At 36.9% G+C, this 23,261-nt stretch overlaps 1 protein-coding gene across 1 annotated transcript; it reads right to left on the bottom strand.

Annotated features, from left to right (window-relative positions):
- Positions 1-1,813: 1,813 nt before the first annotated feature.
- LOC107763122 (uncharacterized) lies at positions 1,814-10,124 on the bottom strand. The gene is made up of 5 exons (XM_016581564.2): positions 8,398-10,124; positions 7,465-7,649; positions 6,109-6,279; positions 4,824-5,276; positions 1,814-2,503 (listed from the first exon to the last, which is right to left on the bottom strand). The coding sequence occupies exons 1-5, from the start codon at positions 9,887-9,889 to the stop codon at positions 2,060-2,062; spliced, it is 2,745 nt and encodes a 914-aa protein (XP_016437050.1). The 5' UTR covers positions 9,890-10,124; the 3' UTR covers positions 1,814-2,059.
- Positions 10,125-23,261: the final 13,137 nt, after the last annotated feature.

Raw genomic sequence — 23,261 nt, 5'->3', positions numbered from 1 at the left:
GCAACCATTAAATTGAACCCATCACACTTATTTGTTGGTGTTCGTTTTAATGTGATTTTAATATGATGAAAATAGCCGCATAAATGTCTTTGTTAAACGTACGTCACTGTGTCACGAGTTTTAGTTGTTCAATCAGAGGTAGAATTTGTCCTTTTCCGCTCCCAAAAAGAAATGTTTGAAAAGAATATATATATATATATATATATATATATATATATATAAGAGAACACTTAATTACATAGCTTTAAATAGAGCGACATGAATATTGCGGATTGATAATAATTGATATTGACTAGTTTGAGAATGATCTCAACTGGTTTGAGATTAATGTGTAGTGGGTATTGTTTCAATTACATTTTTTCTAATTTCCAAAGCTTTAGCTAATCTATCTTTTGGTTTTTTAAATTTGTTTTGATTCGGTATGTTATCCAAATTTTTCTAATTCGTAATTTGTGTTAGCAGATGTTCTTTATTGGACTAAGCCAAGACTAGAGTAAATAGCCTTTTTATTTCAGAAACTAGACTGTCTGTTTATTTTCTTCAAGTAAATAATAAAAGGTAAATATATTTAAAGTGACAGATATCTAAGAATAAAAAGTAGAAAAAAGATTGTTAACAGGTTTGACAAGATTTGAATAGAAGAAAATAAAAATTTTGCCACGAAATGTGAAGAATCGGGAACGAAAAATAGAAACTTGATTGCCAAATGATACAATTTTCATGTGAGCGAGTTCTTGCCGCAAGTGCTGGCATGACCCCAAAAAAACAAATTTGAAGTCGCAGGAATGCCGATGGCAAACAGTGGAATGGATGATACGATGAGAAACCCAAACCCACACCTCGAATTAACAGCTTATTTGGATGGTTGTTACTCGTTGTATCGTATTGTATTGTTATCCCAAAATAATATTTGTTTTGATTGTTTCATTAAAATTAGTTATATTGTATTGTAGTGTTAAATCCATTGTTCCGGAATAATGAAAAGTCCGATTTTTTGAAACAACCGATTTGGTGTGATCGGATTGTTTCCTATTTTTCTTTCCAATTATGCCCTAACTTATTACTCCATAATTCTATTTTACCCTTCACCTTCTTTTTTTTTTAACTCCAAATCTCCCACCTATAACCTACTTTGTCTTCGTCCTTTTTTTTCCCGAACTACTGCCGCTTCCAACGTAAAATTGCTAATTTTGTTCCACTAATTTTGTTAGAATTTGCATGAATTTAATTGCTTAATCTATTTATAAGACATATTTGGTGATAAATTAGTAGAAAGGGGTTTTCTTAAATTATTTTATACGTAATTCTTGATAAATTTAATATTTAAACAATCGAGGGTATTTTAGTAAACTTATCAGTTACAGTACAGTACCATACAGTCAAACCAAACAGCAAAATGTTATTTAACAATAGCAAACAATACAATTTATCTAAACGTTGTATTTATAAAATGATACAATATAATATATTATAAAACGATGAATAACAACCATCCAAACAAGTAGCTCAACCTAAGAACATCAGAGAAACAACAATAAACCCAGTGAATTTTCACGAGTGGGGTCTGAGTAAGATGTAGGCAGTCTTACCCCTACCCTGGAACGGCAGAGAGGCTCGGAGAAAGTGGAAGCAAATCATAGATCATCAAAGAAAACAGAGCAAATCGTGCTCCTTTCAGCCACTTCTCATTCAAGTTCACTATCCATTATAACAGCGCAGATATCTATAGTTGAACTCAGAATGTATGATTGCATCACTGCACTTGAGGTAGCTAAAGAAGGAACTAACATAAAACATAATAGGAAAACACAAGTTTACGCAACGCATTAAATGATGAATTCTTGCAGTGTAACACTATAACTGCCATCCCCTTTTTTTAGGGATAGAGGATAAACAGAAGTGTATATTGAATAACAACTGATTTTCACAACCTCCATGGGCAAACTCAAGTTACAACAAACTAACATTAATTTACAGGATTACGAATGCAACTAGTAAGTTTAAAAGAAGGTCAAAATTTTCGAGTCCAACTAGTGCAGTAGAAGAATACAAACAACCTCTAAGAGCCTTGTCTCCTTCGTTTTATTCTTTCTAGAGCGCCAAGATGGCCATCACTATCTTTATTCTTGGCAGCAGAGTCGTCCTCTGCTTCATCACCTTCTTCCCTCTTACGGATTAAACCTCCAAACACCGCAGCAGGGACGTCCTTCTGCGCAATTTCAACCTTCTCTTCCTCTTCCGAATCACTTTCCTCAGGTAGCTCAATATCCTCATTGTTTGTTGTCACTTTCTGTCCATTTGACTCAACTACTCCTGCACTTACAAATCCAACTACCCGACTCTGTTCTTTGCCCTTTGCTTCATCTTCTGGGGGCACTAACTGCCTCTCAAGAGCTGCCATCTCATCATCAGCAACACCAGCTTTTTTCAACACATCCTTTGCTTCCTCAAGGGTCTGCATCTGATCCTTTTGCATGAGATACTCGGGTAGGATAAAATGTGTCTGCAGGTAAAAAAAGCATTTCAGTATGGTCCATCAACAGAATACAATAAATGCAGAAACAAGAGAATATGATCACATCAAACTCTTTCAAAGAATATTATTCCAGGTCCATGATGGTTCATATACACCACTACTTTAAAATTATCTGTAGGACGAAAAGGTCACAAATGTGCAACCAGCGGGAGGCGATAGAAAGGAGTTCCTCACAATCGTGGTTTTGCTCTAGGGATCTGCCGTAAACCCATATCATATTAAAACTCCATGATGCATGCTATAATTATACCCACAAAAAATGATGCATGCTATTTGCATATGAGTTTGTGTTATTGACAAAACTAGCAAGGATGTCAGCCAAAAACTAGAACTATACAGAAACTGAGTAAGCTAGTATTCTAGAATGTAAGGGTTACTTGAAGTAGGACGAGTAGAGGAACTGCAAATTGGATGAAAGCGAGTCAGTATGCTAATTCTTATCCGCAAATCAGCCCTTCCTGTAGGTTCTTTTCTCAAGGAATAAAGAATTGGAGGGGGGAAATCTTCATAGAATTTGAAAAGCAAATGACAAGTCGAAGGCGATAGAATATGAAAAATGTATTTATTTTTCATATTTCTAAGCTTAAGATTAAACAAAAGGATTTGAATAAAAGTGCTAATGCTACGACCACAAGATTTGCTTTATCTGGTATCAAACGGGAACTGCGAGCAAATAGAACACCTTTCAAGAGTATCAATACTGTCAAATGAATCATAAATGCATGAATGTGATGTACCAAGAAATCTGTGGTTCCTAATGGAATAGGCAACAAAGCCACCTTGCCACCCACTGACACTAAATCACCACCACCCCACACACACACACACACACACACACACCAAAAGTTAAACTGGTACTTGATGTTGCACCAGGAGCCGTGCACCAGGTACTAAAGCATGGGTGTTTTGTTAATAACTACCACAAACTCAAATATTCTTTTTGATAGGTTGGATAATTGAAATATCTAGGCTCAATCTTCTCAGAAATGCAATGGTAGATGAAGATAGAACATATAAAACTAAAATAGGATAATTCAAATGGAGGAGCACTACAGGAGTACTGTGCAATAAGAAAATATCTAAGAAAGCTAGGAGCAAGTTCTGTAGAATAGTTCTGAGACCAAAAACGTTACAAAATGTAGCAATGATATAAAGAATGAACATTGGCTCTCAAAAGCCAATATATTTTTATCGGTGTTTCAAAAATACAAATGTTAAGAATATGTGATCATTCAAGAAAATAGCTAGAAATGATCAAATTAATCGAGGAACACAAACATGTGACATCGAGGATAAAATGAAAGGTTGGTTGCCTAAGATGGTTCGGCCATGTTTTACGTAGATCTCCAAATTCACTTATCCATTAGTGTCACATGTGATGATTTGAGATGCTAAAGGGGAAAGAGGTAGACCGAAAATCAAAAAAAGAAGTCCCAAAAGACCTAAAATCACTCAGAAATGCAGACTTAGATAAGAAAAAACACTGGTAACAAATGATCAATATAGGTAATACCAACCGATTAAGATATTTAAATCCATTAGATCTAATATTTGTCAGAAGTCATTTAGTTTGGTTAAAGACTTTTATACCATTGAAGGGAAAAGTGTGAGATTTAGAGAACATAAATTCACCCTTAAAAGACAAGTAAATTTTCAAAACTGGACTGCATGGACTGGAATATAACATAGAGGATCCACATAACCAACTCTGCTCGTTTGAGATTAAGGTGTAGTTGACTGATTTGATATATATAACATACGAAGCCCATGAGAGTTTATATACCAAAAAGTTTAAAATAATAGTTTCTTAGCTAAGTTGCTAAGAACTATGCTCTCTTCCTATTTTCAAGAAATCTCCTGGCATATAACATAAGTAGCTCTGGTACAATCAGTTTCCCAGTCAACGCAGAATTTAGCTGTCATCTTCCAAAGTTAATTATACGCCATGTTGGATGATAGACGTCGCAAGTAATTGTTTTATTTTGATTAGGTTGGTAGTAACATTATCCTCTGTTCATCTGACCAGATCAATATTTCTTACCCACCCCCACCCCACCCCCCAAAAAAAAACCTGTAGAAGCCATTAAGTACAAAAACAATTTCCCTCATTCGCCTTCTTTAATGCCACGGATACTCTTTTTTTGGCCGGGGGGAGGGAGGATAGGTTATGCCACAGGTACTCTTTGGTCCCAATTCTTTGTGAGAATACTATTGTGCTCCCTAATTTACTCATCTTAAGTACATCATAGGTAACAAACTTACTGATTAATTGAACTTTTTTTTTTACCTGGCTGTAGCTTGCAGATACACTCCTCTTCACACGGAGCATCTCACGGAAGGTATCCTCGTTTCCATGCTGCACCTCAAACTCATGCCACTTATTCCAGAAATCAGGGTCTGATCTAGGGTCTGCGAATTGTGATGAGTGTTTGTATAGTGCACGGGCACGGTCGATCTCTCCTAGGCTCTTCTCCAGTTCAGCATACTTTAAGCACATAACTTTCACATCCTTGTCTGGAAGCCCAGACTCAATTGCTTGTTCATATATCTCCCTTGTTCTTGGAACACCAAATATCTCAGCCGCACGAGCTATGTAAATCTCATACATGCTCAATTTCTCATTTGCTGGAACAGCTTTTGTAGCTTGATCATACACCCTCATAGCCCGCTTGGCAAGACCATAGTCTTCCTCTAATTTAGCATATTGAAGATACAATGGCTTCACAGCATCAGCAGGGGCCTGGTAGGAATTGAAACGGAGACAGTATGATGTGAGTATACCTAGTCAAATAGAATTTATGGAGCATGCTTTGATATGCAACTATGGAGATAAGAGGTAGTTAGACATTAAATAAGAGCCCCTACAAACAGCATTAAGCAAAATTCCTCCCATAATTTGGAAGTGCAATTATTATCCAAGAGATGGCCCATAAGTGGTGGCTGATGGGAGATGGATTTCCCGACACTTTCTTTTACAGAAACAGATGGCACACACAACAATATAGGTAGCCAATGATTTCTCCCATCAGTTTAAATCTGTTTTCAAAAAAAGATCCGCTAATTATTCTTCTTTTATTTACAATATTAAGTTACACCAGAAAAAGTGCTGGGGGATAGTTGATTGATTGACACTAAATTGGACCCCAAGAAGAGGTGGATGTTCCTGCTGTGCAAGAGGTATGCAAGTCCAAGGAGTTCTAAAGAATATCAGATCTGTACAAACAGTCAAAAGAGTGACTGCTGCCCTTATGTATATTCTACATGCATAATCATATGATATTGTTAATGAGAAGCAAATGTCCCACTATCAGAGAGATTGGTAACATCTCTACAAGTTCATTAAGGGAGATGGAGAAAAAAACAAGGAAAACTCGTGAGATTTTATACATAAGATGAGAACCATACCAAAAAAACAACGAATCCTTGAACTCCAATAATGACAATTGATAAACTTACTTTTTTGGAGCATATTAGGATTCGATTTTACAGTTCAGAATTATATCATAACAAAACAAAGTTTTATTTGTTGACTAAACACAAAAGTCAACAAAATGGTACTGTCATACACATACCTCTTCTACAGCATGCTCAAATAACTCTCTAGCTCGTTCCAGCTTTGACTTCCCATATCTCTTCACAAATTTGGAAAGATAGGTAACCCATATATCCTTTACATGTGGGTACTTGAAGATCTTCACACCCCTCTCATAAACCTTGAATGCATCCTCAAAGTACTTATGATCCTACACAAAATGAATATGAGACATTACGTTAAATCCAATTGCACCAGAGAACAAAGAAATCTAATATTCTTTTCTTGAATTCTTTGAATTTTGCACCTCTAATGTATGCATCTTTTTTTCCCTTAATCTTCACTTTATCCTCTTGCTTTTATGAGTTACATCTTAATATTTTAATTTCTTAATGAAATAATAGAAGAGTCATTTTGTGATGGATAAAATCATAAAAATAGTAATTACGTAATTAACAAAAAAGCAGAGTGAAGGGAGGGAAGATGAAAAAATGGGGGAGTCCAGGGAAAAGTGGCCAAGCACCAGTAGTGAAGCCATCCAGTAAATAGTCACTATCTATGCAAAGGGCTCCTTCCAGGTGGCAAATCAATAACATTTAAGATTTCCAGGTCATAAAAGTAAAGAGTGGAAGGATTTCAGGCTGTAAGCAGACATTACGATAGGATCGTGCAGCATAAGTACATCGCTCCATTACATGGATTTGTGTAGAAGACACAATCTGATATTTGTCACAACATTCTTTTGGGGGAATTAAAAAGAAATTTCGCCTAGCAAGCCACAAACCAAGTAGTAAGTAGTTCTTTAATAAAACTCAAAGACGTTATTTAGCTTTCCAAGTGAGGAGAAGTGATAGAATGGAAAATTCACTATTCTAGGGGAAAAGATTTAAAATAGCTGTTGGATCATGGTAAGTTACGTACACAATGAAAGTTATCAAGCACTTCTTAGTGACAACTTAGTATCCCACGTGTCTTGTTAAACCAACAAATATGCTATCTGAGATCTTTTTAATCTGATGAAAAAAAAAAGAGGTCTTTATAATCTGGAGATTACTAGCTTGTTCATGTTCCCTTCCCTCTTTCTCCCACTATTGCCCCTTATTCCTTTTCCTTGCATTTTCACCCTTCCAACTCCACTTTTTTTCTTCTGGGTAATTCAATCCCTATTTTGCCCTCACAGAATTATCTCTTCTAAAGCTTTTGCAAAAGAATCAATAGGTTAAGGGGTAAATCGTATATAATTGAAAAAAAGGAGGAGAAGGTGCAAACCAAGAAATGGTTCATACATTAGGGACGCAAAATGCAAAAAAACTCCCCATTCTTTTAAGAGCATGTGAAACAGTAGGATGATAAGATGAGAACAAAACTCAGCAGTGATTGCAAGTAAAATGCATACCTCCAGAAGTACTGCATAGTTGATTATAATCTGGGGTGTAGCAATTTTCAGATCCAAAATTCTCTCATATACTGCGCGAGTTGACTCTAAGGTTCCTAGACTCTCCTCCAAATCCACATACAATAACCAAAGCCTTAGAGATTTGTGTAACTTCATCTGCACTGGTTCATTTCCATCAGCAGCAACTGCATATTAAAATATGAATAGAGCACCCCAAGAGTTAGCCCATATATCCATACAGCATTAATCGATTGGAATGAAATTAGAAATCTTGATTCCTCAGTCATGATATACTAAATGTTATCTTAAAACATTTCAGCTGCATTTTTATAGACTGAGATTGACTGATCATGGAGTTCCAAAAACACAATTAAAAGCATATGGTTAGTTTTATAGACAGAAGGGTCCAAAAGTAGAGACAAATTTTACCTTTTGCTATATTTCAGTTTCAAAAGGAATTGTCTTAGAATCTTCTATGGGCTGTCTAAAATATTTCCAATTGCAAGCTTTTTTCTCACTATTTGTTACTTCTGTTGATTTTTTTACTTCAAAAGTAACACAAGACCCACATTTACTTTTATCCAGCAGGCCCTGGCACTTTTCTTATTTACATATAATGCTATACCTACAAAGGGGAATTAATAATACTGAGAACAGAGTATCATGTTTGCCACTGAACTTGTATCTGCATTTCAACTCCGCTTCTGCTGCTGTATACTGTCTTTTCAGTTTTTTCATATGACAATTTTTCAAAATTTAGTTACTGATAAATGGTACTACCCATATAGTACTATATTTGCATTCCATTAGTCAATTAGATCTAATGTTGAACCATTACTTAGGCATGATGGGCTAAATACTTAACAAGTGACTAGAATAAAGAAACAATCATGAGAAAAAAGGAGCTCAGATACAAAGGAAAGCCAGAGTTACCTCTCCTCTTGACCTCAACAGTTGGTTCAGCAGTGGCACGTCTCATCAGTTCCAGAGCACCCTTGAAATTCCTGTGCCGTAGTTCCATCTCTGCCCATTCACACCAAACACTAGCAAGATGATCCACAGTTTTGTAGTTCACCTGAACTGCCTTATCAAAGATGACTCTTGCATTTGCAATATCCTTGTGGTTTTCATAAAGCTTTGCAAATGCAACCCACAAAGTATGTGGCTTTCCCACAGCCTTCATTGGGTCAATAGTTCTAACTGCCTCAGTGTATGTTAATATTTGCTTCGTCGGATTCCCTTCAAAAAGTTTTACCCTTCTATGCCATTGTTCCACGTTATGTGGATTTTGCCTTAGAAGGACACTATTCGCAAGTTCCGGCCTCCTATCCATAAGATGCTCTAGTCTCGCTAATCTCAAATCAACATCCTTATCATCATTTAACCAAAACTCTCTAAGTTTCTTTTCCAATTTTGCCACATTCAACCTATCATCCTCCTCGTCCACATCTTCCTCCACCCCAACCTCACCGTTACTCTCTTCATCCTCCACCTCGCTGTCACTCATCTCCTCCATTTTCAAGGCAAGCATACTCTCCTCAAACTGCGAGTATGCATCAAAAATAACACTAAAATCCCTAACAGTGACCACAGTGGTCATCCCTTCTTCGAAAATATCCCTTGCCTTCTCAACCAACTTCCTCCTTATGTAATAATCCGCCAAAGACGTCCAAAGCCTCCCAACCTCATCCGTAAACTTCTTAATCCCTCCTCGTATTATGGCATCCACATTCAAACCCGAAATTTCAGTAGCATGCTGTGTTAACAAGTCACACAACTCCAACCAAAGCCTATGTTTAGTCTTCCCTTTAATAGAATAAAACTGATCATCATTCAATACACCGGCTAACCTCTCGGACGCCTCCTGCCACAGCTCGGAATTCAACAAAAACTCAAGCAAATCCTCAATATGTGAAGGGTCATACTTCAAGTACCTCCTATAAACCCTAAGTGAAGTTTCAATAGGAATTCCCCTTTGACTAACAAACACTAAATAAGGTTCCCAAATCCTATCATGCTGAGTAACAGGCAACGCACACAATGCTCTATCAAAAGTGCGTCGGGTTCGGGTAACGAGCTTTTGCTCAGTTAAACTTACCAGGTACATGATCCAAATCCGCGGCATTTTGTGCATCGTAACGAGAGCTCTCTCGAAAGTGTTGTTTAGGGTTTGGAACTGCGAGTGAGTAACTGGAAGATTCCGAACTAATTCGAGGCGTTCGCGGAGATACGCATGCCATAATTTGTAACTTCCGGGTAGAGCTTTTAGAGCTCGTTCGTAAATCACTGCTCGTTTTTTGAATGGCGAATCTGCTCGTGCCACTAGATAACGCCACCACAGCTTTAAGCTGAACGGGTTGCGGAGGAGCTCTTCCTCGTAAGGAAGGTCGTCTTGGCTAGGGTAGAGCTCTTTGGGGATTGACATTTTTGGATGTTATTTTGAATTTGGTATGAAATGGGATTTTGGATTGAATAATGCTTTGTTTAGGAATGAGAGTATTATATAAAGAGTTCAGAAAGAGGACCGCCGGCGCAAATCGCCGGAGCGAATACTGGGTTTTTTGCAGGGATGAAAAACCCTTATTCAAAACAGATCGAGGATTAGGAAGATGGAGACCGAACCGGCCCAAAGCTCCGGTCTCTTTTTTTCCTTTGAGATTTTTTCTTTATGCCTTATTTTAATTTAAATAAATAATATCCGTCCAAATATTTAGTAGGCGTTTAGACATAAAAATTATAAATTTTAAAAAAAAATAGTATTTGAAGTTAAGTAAAAAAATAGTATTTAGAATTTAAAATTATGTTTAGACATGCATTTCACTTTAAAAAAAATATAATTTTGTGAGTGGGAAAAAATGACTTTTTTGAAAAACTCATTTTCGAAAAATTTATGGAGAAACACATTTTTGAAAAAAGATTCAGAAAAAAAAAATTAAAAAAATTAAGGACAAACGGGTCCTTAGCCATTGCGGGGATAAACTTTTTTTAAAGAAAAAAATAAAAAATATTTACGTAAATAACCAAATAAAAATTCACAATCCAATGTAAAAGTATGATAAATATAAATTGATGCTAATGACAATTATCATGTAAACTAAATGCCAAAAAGTAGGATGAAAAATCAATTACATGTCCAACTTTGACAATATATATATATATATATATATAGAGGGGGGACCTTTAAATGTCTACTTTAAGTTATTTTTTTTTTCGAAAAGTGCTTATATTAACAAATAAGAAAAAGTATAAGGCACCTAAGAGTGTGGCCTAATGTTAATGAAATAGGTTGAGAATTATGAGGTTTTATATTCAAAATACATCGAAAATAAAAAATTTAGATGACTTCTTCTCGTTTATTCAAACCTTGGTGTTGCTCTTGAAAGTAGCAGGTATTCCGTTAAATTAACTGAGGTACGTGCAAGCTAGTCTGACATCACGATTATTAAAAAAAAAAAAAGAGTACACGGATTGTAGTGCAGGAGCACCATTGTGTCCTTACTAACTTTCAATTTGAAATGAGTGATAAATTTACCATTCAACTTTTAATTATAATTTCTTAGGTTAATTTTTCATTATACAAAATACATAAGTTACCACCTAACTATGGATCAAATCCTTATTACACACTTTTTACGGATGAAAATTATATTACACACTCAACTTTTCTAGAGTGTGTCTAAGACACACCACTTGTTTCTTGACCAATTTTTCATAATATGTGTAATGTCATGCACCAATAAGGTCGTGACACGCATTATTAAACACTTAAAATTTACATTTATACCCCTAAGCAATTCTCATCTCCCTCTTTTGCAAGCATCTTCTTTGACAAAAAAAAATGACGCCACCTTCAAATTCAATAAAACTTTAGGAGCCCAAGCCAAATTTTTAAAATCAAATAGCTCATTTTACAATCAAACAGATTGTTTCACTTCCAACGCACCTAATAACTTATTGTTAATTCATTTAAAGACCCATTTAAATTTCACAAAACCTAAGGGTTCTAGGTAGAGGTGTTCGTCGGTCGGTACAATACGGTATTTAGACATTTTGGTTTGGTATTTTCGGTATTCGATTTCTTAAAATGCTATACCAATACTGTAACTATTTAAATTCGGTATGGTTCGGTTTTTCTCCTTTCGGTTTCGATTTATTCGGTTTGATAACTTTGATTTATTCGGTTTAAATACCAACTAGTGCATAGAGTCATAGACGGTAATATTCTTAATTAACGTACTCAAAAGTACAAAACTAAAAACGTTTGTTGATAAATCAACAAATATCAACCCATAGAGAGAAAAATGTACATAAAAAAATAAATTTAACTATTAGAAATATCTTGTTGATTACTTAGAGTTAATTGATGAACCTAGAGAATAAAAGAAAGTAAAATTTTAGATTTTTTATATTTATGTTATAATTAATAATATGTGTATTGTATAATATAATATAATATATATTTCAGTACGATATCGATATTTCGGTATTTCATTTTAAAATACCAAATACCATACCTAATACCAATATATTTTTAAAACTTAAAGCAAATATCATACCGAATACCAAAATATCGAATACCAAATACCAAATTTTTTAATTTCGGTACGGTAATTCGGTATTTACCAAATTATGCACATCTCTAGTTGTAGGTTGACAGTTAGTAGTGTGTACCTCCTAGGCTTACCAATAGTACTAGAACTATTTTTATATTATCTTAGTCATGGTTCTTTATTATTATATTTTGTGGCATTCACGTTTGTCACCATATTTCATTGTTGTCACCATTGTTTGCTACTTGGTTGCTTTATCTTATCTCTATTGTTTCTTGAGCCGAGGGTCTATCGAAAATAGCGTGTCTATCTTTGTAAGGTGAGGATAAGGTCTGCGTACACACTACCCTCCTCATACCCCATTTATGGGATTATACTTGTGTTTGTTATTGTTGTAGTAAATCCTTAGTTTTTTGGTTCTTTATCTTTTATTTTTTTTCATTCACTTTTCTTTTTCAGTTTGTTTTAAGATTTAATTTGTTGTCTTCTTCCCCATATTATCTCTGTTCACAACTTTCAGAAAATTGATAAACAAAGCTAAATAATTAAGGAAAATTACAAAGCCCCATTGCCTCCTTATCGGCACACACCAATAGAATGCATAGATTCTCTTTTCATTCTCCATCCATCTTCTCTTTATCCGACGCCACCATGAATAGCCGCCTATCAAAGGTCGGGTCGAGTTTCCATTCATTTTTTCACGGTGAATTGCGATGTTAAGTTCATGAATTTGTAATGTTTTTATCTTGATTGTTTTTCATAGTTTTCTTCTATATTTATTTTCAAGTAAATGCTCGACATCCACACCTTCCTATCGTAGGTAATATCCTCGGTAAGCTGAAGCAATGACATGTCCTGCCAAATAACCTCTCCCCCAATACTTCTTAGGCCTACCTCTCCCTTTCTCAAACCCGCCATGGACAACCCCTCACACCTCGTGACCGGTGCATCTGCGTCTCTCCTCTTCACATGTCCTGTTATACCCCATGTTTTCGTACGTGAAAGTACGCCGTACGTAAATTGATGAAATCTCAGAAATGAGATGTTACATCCCGCATTTTCGTACGTTAAAGTTTCGTCGTAAGTTAATCGACGTAAGTTCGGGAATGAGATTACTTCGGGATTATAAGTATTACACTGTTTTAAACAAGTGATAAGTGAATTCGTGAAGGTGAGAGGGTAAGCAAATTGAAGAAAATAATTTTCGTCGAAGTTTGTCAATTGGGATAAAATACGGTCCTAGCTATAATACCATGTATTCATGTACTAGTGCCATACAAGGTACCACATGACCATGATAGTAAGGTGTATAAAGTATGTTAAAAGTGAGTGATATTTTAAGTAATTTTTGAGATAATTCTTAATTATGTGGGTAATTGATTAATTATTAGATTAGTTGGGATTAATAGTTGATTAAGGAAAAGGAGTGAATATTTGGATAAGGTTAAGGAGGCATTAACGTGGCAGCATACTATGCTCACCTAATGACTCTTAAATTCAAGTGGAAACGTGGCAAAGTTAGATGAATTTTGGTGGCCAAGTCTTACTAAGTGGGGCCCACACTCAAATATTAAAAGAGACCTCTCTAATTCATTATTGAATCTCTACAAAGTTCAAGGAAGCTTCATCAAACTCATTCATAAAAGATTAGATGTTAGCATCGTGATTTTGCTACAAAAAATCATACGAGACTACGTAATATTATAGTAACGGAATTTTGCGATTCTAAGGGAGTACGGTACAATCTTTCTCAAAGAATATCATATGGATTTTTCCCTACTTCGATCCACCGTTACATGTTTTGTCGCAATCAACGTGTGTTAGAGGGATCGTCAAGAGAATCGTTTCAAGTATGTTAAGGCTATCCCTTCTTTCTTTTGGCATGATCCATACAATACAAATGAAATGAGTAAACGCACAATTCTCATAAATGAGTCTATTCATAGAAGTACTAGGGGTGTCTATATTCTTGATTCCCCATGTGAATTATTATTATATCTTCTGTTCATGGGTCTCAGAAAAATACGTATTTGATAAAGTTTATCAGAAAGGCATATTGATTCTATGACATTCCGAGAAATCTTATTAATGTATTTTTTATGCATTTCATGCATTTATAGATGTAAATTGACTCATGACCAGATGGCGTTATATACGCGTATATTATATGTATATGGGATATGGGAAAAGGTTATGGCGTTATATACGCACCACCACCTGATCAGTTGGTATACGTTGATAATTTTCCCACAGTGGCCGAGATGATATGATGGGATACTCTCAGAGGCTTGATGATGTTGTGAACGCATATACCTAAGCATGGTATGACATTTATACGCATATGCATGACATTATAAATATTAATGATTCATAGAGTTATTCAGACTTACATGTTGAGTCTTTTACTTCATGTTTCTCTCATGTCTATTATTTACTGATTTTCAATCCTTACATACTAGGTACATTATTTGTATTGACGTCTCTTTTGCATGTGGACGCTGTGTTTTATGCCCGCAGGTCCCGTTAGACAGATTGAGAGTCTTCCAAGTAGGCTATCAGCTCAGCGGAAGGTGTTGGAGTGCTCCATTTGCTCCGGAGTTGCTATTGGTCAGTATGATTAGGACATGTGTTGATTGGTATGGCGGGGCTTTGTCTCGACCTTTATGATATTTATGTACTCTTAGAGGCTTGTAGACAAATGTCATGTATACAGATACTTGTATGGCCTTGTCGGCCTATGTTTTAAGTATATAATGGGTCACGTTGGCCTTATAGGCTCGTATGTCACAGATATGAGTTTCTATATCAGGTTGGGTTATTCTATGTCGGGTATTCCCTTTTGTTTACTCTGTTTATCTCATGATGGACCCTTCTGGCCCACTTACCTATGATGATCTAATAAGAAAGAGATGTTATGTTGGTACTCGGTTGAGTAAGGTACTGAGTGCCCATCGCTGCTCATCGATTTGGGTAGTGACAAAAGTGGTATCAGAGCAGTTTTGTCCTAGGGAATCTACAAGCCGTGTCTAGTAGAGTCTTGTTTATGGGTGTGTTATGCACCACACTTATAAGCAGGAGGTTACAGGGCATTTAGGACTATCACTCTTTCTTCTTGCTCTAGATCGTGTGGTAGAGCTCAATTGTAAGAACTCAATTTCCTAAACTCTATCTTATTCATAATCTAATGATGCCTACATGTAACGACTCGAACGGTCGTTTTGAGCATTTGCACTTCGCTCGCTAGTTTGGGGGCACGAGTAGCTCCGTATGATGTATTAGGACTTGTGTGCACAATTTGAGTTCATTCCGAGTTGATTTGATATGTTTCGACGCGAGTTTTTGGAAGTCGAAAGTTCGAAAGTTTTTTAAGTTTGATTTGAGGTGCGTTTCATCGTTTCGATGTTGTTATGCATAATTTGAGGCCTCGAGTAAGTCTGTGTTGTATTATAGGACTTGTTGGTATGTTCGTATGGGGTCCCGAGGGGCTCGGGTGAGTTTTGCATAGAATTGAGTTGTGTTGCGCTCGTTTTTCATATGTTTCGACGTCGTTGTTTCAAGCATAAATGGTACCACATTGAACAAATGAGCTCTGATTTCTATTTTAGTTGAAGCATTAGATCCGCATCGTAATTATGGATTCGTAGCAAAAAGAATCATCAAATTTGAACATCGTATAAGGACTTTAGGGTCATTTTACTAAGAATTGGGTTGCTAGATTTTTCAGATTAATTATGAAATTGCCACTGATTTCGTATTTAAAAATCTACACTATTTCCAAATATTGAAACCAACATATCTCCTTCATTATAAAGTTAAATGGAGTGATTCAAAAGCCTATCTTGATTGAAATTTCACAAGGAATCTATTGGAGGCATCAAAAGCAAGTTTTGGGATCGTTTTTCATGCAAAACGAGGTAGAACTGCTGGGCAAAAGTACTTAATATCGGAGGTTTGTTCATTTGGTCATATTTTGAGTTGGGGAGCTATGATTTGGACAATTTTTGGAGGCAATTTTTACCATATGAATTGGGTTAAGTGTTCTATACTCGATTTTGGTTATATTTCATGAATACATCTTCGTTTTTGGCATTTGATTGATGATTTCAAAGTAAAATTTGGGGGTTTTGTCTAAAATTTAATAGAAGTGAATATTTGAGTTTTGAACATCGATTCAGAGTCGAATTTGAGTGAAACTAGTATGGTTGGACTCATAATTAAATGGATTATCAAATTTTGTGAGTTCGTGTTCCGGGGTGAGGGCCTGGGTTGGGCTTTTTGGCCGATTTTGGGCTTTTGATTAAAGATTCGACCTTTTTCGATTGGGATTGGTTCCTTTAGCATCGTTTGATGTATTTGAGTTATTTTTGGTTAGTTTCGAGCCGTTCGGAGGTCGGAACGTGCGGGATGGTATTTTTGGAGCATCGCTTGGCTTGCTCAGTATTGGAATTGGCTTGTTCGAGGTAAGTAACTCTTCTAAACTTAGTGCTGAGGGTATGAAACCCGAATTACGTGCTATGTGATTGATGATGAGGTGACACACATGCTAGGTGACGGGCGTGTGGGCGTGCACCATATGAATTGTGACTTCGTTGTTTTCATGGCACTGTTTAGTGGCCCTATTTTGTTGATATCTGTGTTATCACCATGTGAATAAGTAACTGAGCTATCAATCGTGCTAGATAACCTGTTTAGGCTTTATGTTGATATTGCTAGGACCCATAGTGGTCGTTTCTTGTTGTCATCTCATCGATTTCATTAATATTTCGTACTCAGTCATATTCATGCATTCATATCATATCTCAATCTCAGTTGTCGTTTATTGATACATCATATCATTGTTGTCGGGCTAGTTTCATGACATTGTGAGCCCGTGAGTGATATTGGAGAGATTGATGACTGAGTGAGGCTGAGAGCGTGATTATGAGTGACATTAGGGGATCGAGCTGCACGTTGCAGCATGTTATATTGATTTATGCCTGGATCTGGCTTATGATAGCGCTTGGGATATAGGAGCCCTTCCGGAGTCTGTACACACCCCCAGTGAGCGTGGATGATATTATAGAGGGATGGATTTCCCTGGACATGAATTTGTCCGAAGTACTTGATATCTGGAGATGGATTTCTCCACAGGGTTGGATTGCCCTTTTTCCTCGGTATTGGATGACTTATAGTCAGTGTTATATATGTTCCGGGATGGATTTCACTGGGCCGTATGGGCCATATACAGTACCGAGTGGTTAGGCATGATGAGTGAAAAGTGTGAGATAGTGAGATTGAGTACTCTGAGAGTGTGAGTACATGATTCATCTCTGAGATACATGGTATTGGCATACACATATGACATACAGGCATAGAGATGTATTTTTCCTCATGTTATACGGTATCACGTCATTCATGAATTTTTACACACATTGATGTGTGGGCATAGAGAGGTATTTCACACTTGCTATTTGGAAAGAAAATGAAACATCTAATTTATTGTGGAAAGGATTTTTGGAAAAAATTACAGTTTTCAAACTATATCATATTTTACGACGATTTCGGTAAAGGATTTGAGTTTTCACTGATATTCTTGAAAAGTGGAACTATTTTCGGAAAATTATGAAAAAGCTGAGTATTTTTATCTCTGAGTTACTTTCCTATTTATATGCTTTACATTGTTATGAACTGCTATTGGTTATTGGTGTTGGACCCGACCTATGATCCAGCTCGTCACTGCTTTCAACCTAAGGTTAGGTTTGTTACTTACTCAGTACATGGGGTCGGTTGTACTGATACTATACTTCTGCATATTGCATGCAGATGTTGGCTTCTGTTGTTGTTGTGCTCGATGGTTACCGGATTTGAAGATGTACATGCGTTCCTGTTGTAACCGCCTCTTGTTCATGGTAGCCTTAGATTTATAAATACTCAGTTTATGTACTTTTCAAACAGAAGATGTATTTACTTCATATCATCTTTGTAAATTCTATTCTTAGAAGCTCATGATTTGTACTACCAATCCTAGGGGAATGTATTAGATTTAGATAATTCCTTTTGTTTAATTTTCTTATTAATATTAGTGGAATTGGATAGTTATTAGTTGGATTACCTAGCGGGTTGGGTTAGGTGCCATCACGACTAGTAGATTTTGGGTCGTGACAGATTGGTATCAGAGCTCTAGGTTCGTAGGTTCTACTTGTTATGAGCAAGTGTCTAGTAGAGTCTTGCGGATCGGTATGATGCTGTCCATACCTATCTTCGAGAGGCTACAGGACATTTAGGATATACTTCCCATCTTTCTTTCCTTATCGTTCGACATTGATTCAGCTTGAAGCGTAACTCTTTGAATTCCTTCCACGCATTCGTATGCACATGTGAGCGCTCGGTATCAGCTGTGCATTGACGACTTGTGATTCCATGTTTGAGGTGCGAAATACGATTTTGGCGTGTTGATGATGGGCTAGTCTGGAGGACTTGAGGCCGGGTTTCGACTGTAGCTTGAGCACAAAGGTGTTGATTGTGTAAGCACGTGTTTTTGGATTTATATGCCCGGTAGTGTCCCTATTAGTGGAGTTTGTGGATGGATGGCTATGTGATGAGTATGATGTGACTGCGAGATGTGTTCATATGGTTTGAACGTGACGAGAAGGGTTTGCTTGAGGTGTAGAAGGGGATATCAGGTGCCTGATTTCTGTCTTTATTCGATGTATAGTCTCGAGTTATAGGCGTGTTGAAGGATCTTTCATCTTGTGTGGTTGCAGAGTGAAGTAAGTTTTCAATTTTGTGATATGAGTTCAGACTCAGGAAGATTAAGTGATTGCGTAATAGTTATGATTGTGGAAGGGAATAGAGAGATGTCAGTTTGAGGCAAAGCAGGTGGGTTATCTCCTGCGGGGTGTCCTGAGGTTTGTGTGATCCCTATGTTGTTTTGTAGTGAGTTCTCTTTTACCAGTGAATTATATGTGTTGCAATTTGGGTTTGGATCACTTATGAGAGTTGGCTTGACTGTTACAAGGGTGAATGCGAGATTTGCAGATGATATGAGATATTAGATGGTTTGTGTAACATAAGTTTATGAAGGATTTAGTTAAATTTCAGTGCAAGATTTTGGGCAGCAACAGAGTATGGGTATTATAAGTTATCAAATGCTTTATTCCTTGGCTTTGAGCCAAGTGGGGGAGTCTTCTATCAACGGGTTGATTGCGCGGTTATGTGTTGTATTGGTTTCAGTTTGAGGTATACTTGTGAATCAGTTATGACTTATAGAGGTTGAGATTAAGGATGACTCGAGTGAAGGAATTTCTGGATGTGGGTTGTATTACACTCTATGGGTATATGGAAATCATGGAATGATTGAGTGGTTATTCGTGAAGGATGTAGTATGCATGGAGTAGAAATTTGTTTGGTTGCATTAAGGTGAGGTCACTTCCTTGGGTGTTGGTGTGCTAATGGGCACAGGCCGTTCGGTCCGTTTGGTCGGTATAATTGAGATTTGAGCAGGGTGGAAGACTCTCGAGAATGGTTCTAATGGATGCAAGATTTAAATGCAGCAATTGGGAACTTTCGGGATTTGTATATGGCTAGAAACTGAGATTTTCAGTGGATGGTGTCGAGACTTATAGCATTTCTATATCCTTATGGATTCTACATTTTAGTATCAGGAAGGTGAAAGAACAACTTGAAATTCGCAGGAGGTCTCTTCGGAGTGAGTAACGTTCGTCCTCGAACGTGCTAAGAATTATTCTGAGGTTACCAAATTGATGATTTTACTTTTACACATATACTCACGGTTGATTCCACGCTATCGCATTTGAGATAAGCATGACAACATCATCTCATTTGAGATTATTTCTTTTATCCATACTTGAAAACTTTAAGGCCATTTTCTTACGCTCCAATATTTTCATAAGACCTGATTTCTCACAAAAATGCACGGTATTAGTCTCAACTGGCTATAGCAACTCGTGCCTATGCACACATCAATTTTCTCGATAGTATTGAAGTAATTCAAAACTTTCTCTAGGGTGCTACATTATTCTCCGCTTAGGATCATTCGCCCTCAAACACATAACATATTTATCTCTTCTTTTTCAATTCTCAATCTTTCAAATTTTACTAACTCCCAAATTTTTCAGAAATTTCGGCAGAGTTTCCCCTGTAATTGGGCCTATCCACCTGCCAGAGTAACACCAAAACAACTCCTAACAACACATCTACAACCCAACACAATACCACAAGGTATATATCAATAACACCAATCTCAGCATTACAATCACTGCATTATCATAATGATATCAGAACATGAAGCGCATCATATGTATGCTCATCACCACATCTCTGGTCTTAAAAGCTGTTCATAATTAATTCCAGCATCATCAATTAATATCACAATAAATAGCCAAAAGCTCCACACAATGCGTATAACAACCCAAAAACAATCAATAGAGATAAAAATTACTCAACATAAAACAAATTCTTCATAAAAATCAAATTTCCAATAATTATATAAACACATCTTCTTAAGCTCATTTAATTAATTATTTGCAGAGGGAAAAATCCAAAATTAAATTAAATTCCAATAATTATCAAGCCAGCAAATTCATGAAATTTCATAAATAATCAAATAACAATCACATCAAATTGTTATATAATAACAGAGTCAACAACAAGGATTTAGGCACGCCAAGTAGATGATTAAATATACGCCAATAATTATCCAATTTACTACACAATATGCTCAAGACTTTAACTCAATAAAATTTGCACATATAAACCAAGTACGTACTCGTCACCTCGCATACATGATTTTCAATTACACAAATTGCACAAAAGACTCGATGCCTAAGGGGTAATTCTCTCACTCGAGGTTAAGCAAGACACTTACCTCTTTGAAGTTATGCCGATATTCCAAAATTGCCTTCTTGCTTGAATTGACCTCCTGACAGCTCAAATCTATCCAAATTAATTGTATAACTTCATTAAAATTCATCAGAAACAATTTCGGATAATAATACGTCGACTTAAAAATTTATTCCAAAAAGTCAACACAAGTCAACGCGGAACTCGACATAATTTTTATGAAATTCGAACACCCATTCCGATACGAGTTCAACCATACCAATTTTATCGAATTTCAATAACAACTCGACTTCCAAATCTTAAATTTTCGTTTTTGAAAGATTTTACAAAAATCTTGATTTTTCCTCCATTAAATCCGAATTAAATGATGGATTCAAAGACATAATCATGGGAATTAATCAAAACTGGATAAGAATCACTTACCTCAAACACCCACACAAGAATCTCTCCAAAAACCGCCTTCTACCGAGCTTCAAATTTGATTTTGAGTTATGAACTCAAACCCCCGTTTCTGGGACTTTTAATTTTGCCTAGATAGGCCTTCTTCGCGTTTGCGACCTCTGTCTCGCGTTCGCGAATGCCAAAAACTCACTGCCTCAAATTCTTCTTCGCGTTCGCGTTACCAGTGTCGCGTTCGCGAAGTCCTGCCATGCATATCATCGCGTTCGCGTTCAAGCTCTCGCGTTCGCGATGCACTCAGGTCCTACTGCTTCGCGTTCACGATAGAAGCTTCGCATTCATGAATGCTGATGACTCCAGGCCCAGTTCCCTTCTTCCTTCTACGCATTCGCGACTGGCCCCTCGCGTTCGCGTAGGTTCTTCAGGCATACCTTCGCGTTCGCGAGCCCTCCTTCGCGTTCACGAAGGCCAAGTCCCAGCAGCCTCAAAACTCCTCTTCGCGTTCGCGTGACTCTCTTCGCGTTCGCGAAGAAGGAAGTCAGATACCATATACATTAGTTCTGAAACATCCCGAAATGATCTGAAACCACCCCAAAACACACCTGAGGCCCCCGATTCCTCAACCAAATACACCAACAAGTCCTAAAACATCATACGAACTTAGTCGAATTCTCAAATTACCTCAAACAACATCAAAACGATGAATCACACCCCAAATCAAAATCTATGAACCTTAAACTTTTAATTTCTATAACTTGTGCCGAAACACATCAAAATCAATCCGGAATGACTTTAATTTTTGCACACAAGTCATAATTGACATTATGGACCTACTCCAACTTCTGAAATCAGATTCTGACCCCCATATCAAAAAGTCCACTTCCGGTCCAATTCTCCAAAAAATTGACTTTCGCCATTTCAAGCCTAAATTGGCTACAGACCTCAGATTCACAGTCCGGATACGCTCCTAAGTCCAAAATCACCCAACGGAGCTAACGGAACCGACGGAACTCCATTCCGGAGTCGCCTTCACATATTTCTGACTACGGTCAAAATTCTAAGACTTAAGCTTCCGTCTTAGGGACTAAGTGTCCCAAATCACTCCGAATCATCCGTAAATCAAGCTCGACCACACACGCGGGTTATAATACATATCGCGAGGCTGCTCAAGATCTTAAGTCACTAAACGGGGCGTAAATTCTTAAAACGACAAGTCGGGTCGTTATAATTATTTTGGCAAGTTACATTATTTGAGCACTTGAGGTGCAAATTGTGATATTGATACGCATGCGGTGGTATAAGGTCTGGGTATTGAAATGCATGCGGTGAGATAAGGGTGGCTTGATACGCGTGGCTAGTAGGGGAAACTAGTAGAAGTCATGCGGTGTGATAAGGATGGCTGAAATGCGGGATGTTATTTCGGAAAAAATATTTTCTTTTAAATAAATTGTGAAGGCTCCCGCGATGAGATAATGAAATGAGGTATTGTGAATTTGTTTATGATTTGGGACTACGAGGCGATACCTTGAGAGTGCCCTTGTTGATAATAATTTATGGCCGAAGTTGCCTTGATTATTTATTGTGATTTTTCTTAAAGTTGAAAGGAAATTTGGTTTTGTTTCCACGAGATATTATTTGCCATTATTTCGCTTAATTAAATAGTAACACACTACTTGATTCATTTCCAATGTCATTTTATTTTACTATATTGTTAAACATTTTACCATGCCATTATTATATTCCAGTAGGGCCTCACCTGACCTCGTCACTACTCTACCGAGGTTAGGTTTGGCACTTACTGGGTACCGCTGTGGTGTACTCATACTACGCTTCTGCACATCTTTTTGTGCAGATCCAGGTACATTTTACCAGCCTAGACGTCATTGAGTTACCTGCGCACGGAGACTTCGAGGTATATCTGTCAGCGTCCGCAGACTCCGGAGTCCCCTTCTATCATTTTATGTTACTTCCTTATTTTTCTTTAGAACTTGATATATAGAGACATTG

The sequence above is a fragment of the Nicotiana tabacum genome, chromosome 19 (genome assembly GCF_000715075.1).
Source record: "Nicotiana tabacum cultivar K326 chromosome 19, ASM71507v2, whole genome shotgun sequence".
NCBI classification, from domain to species: Eukaryota; Viridiplantae; Streptophyta; class Magnoliopsida; order Solanales; family Solanaceae; genus Nicotiana; species Nicotiana tabacum.
This window is presented reverse-complemented; position numbering and strand designations above follow the sequence as displayed.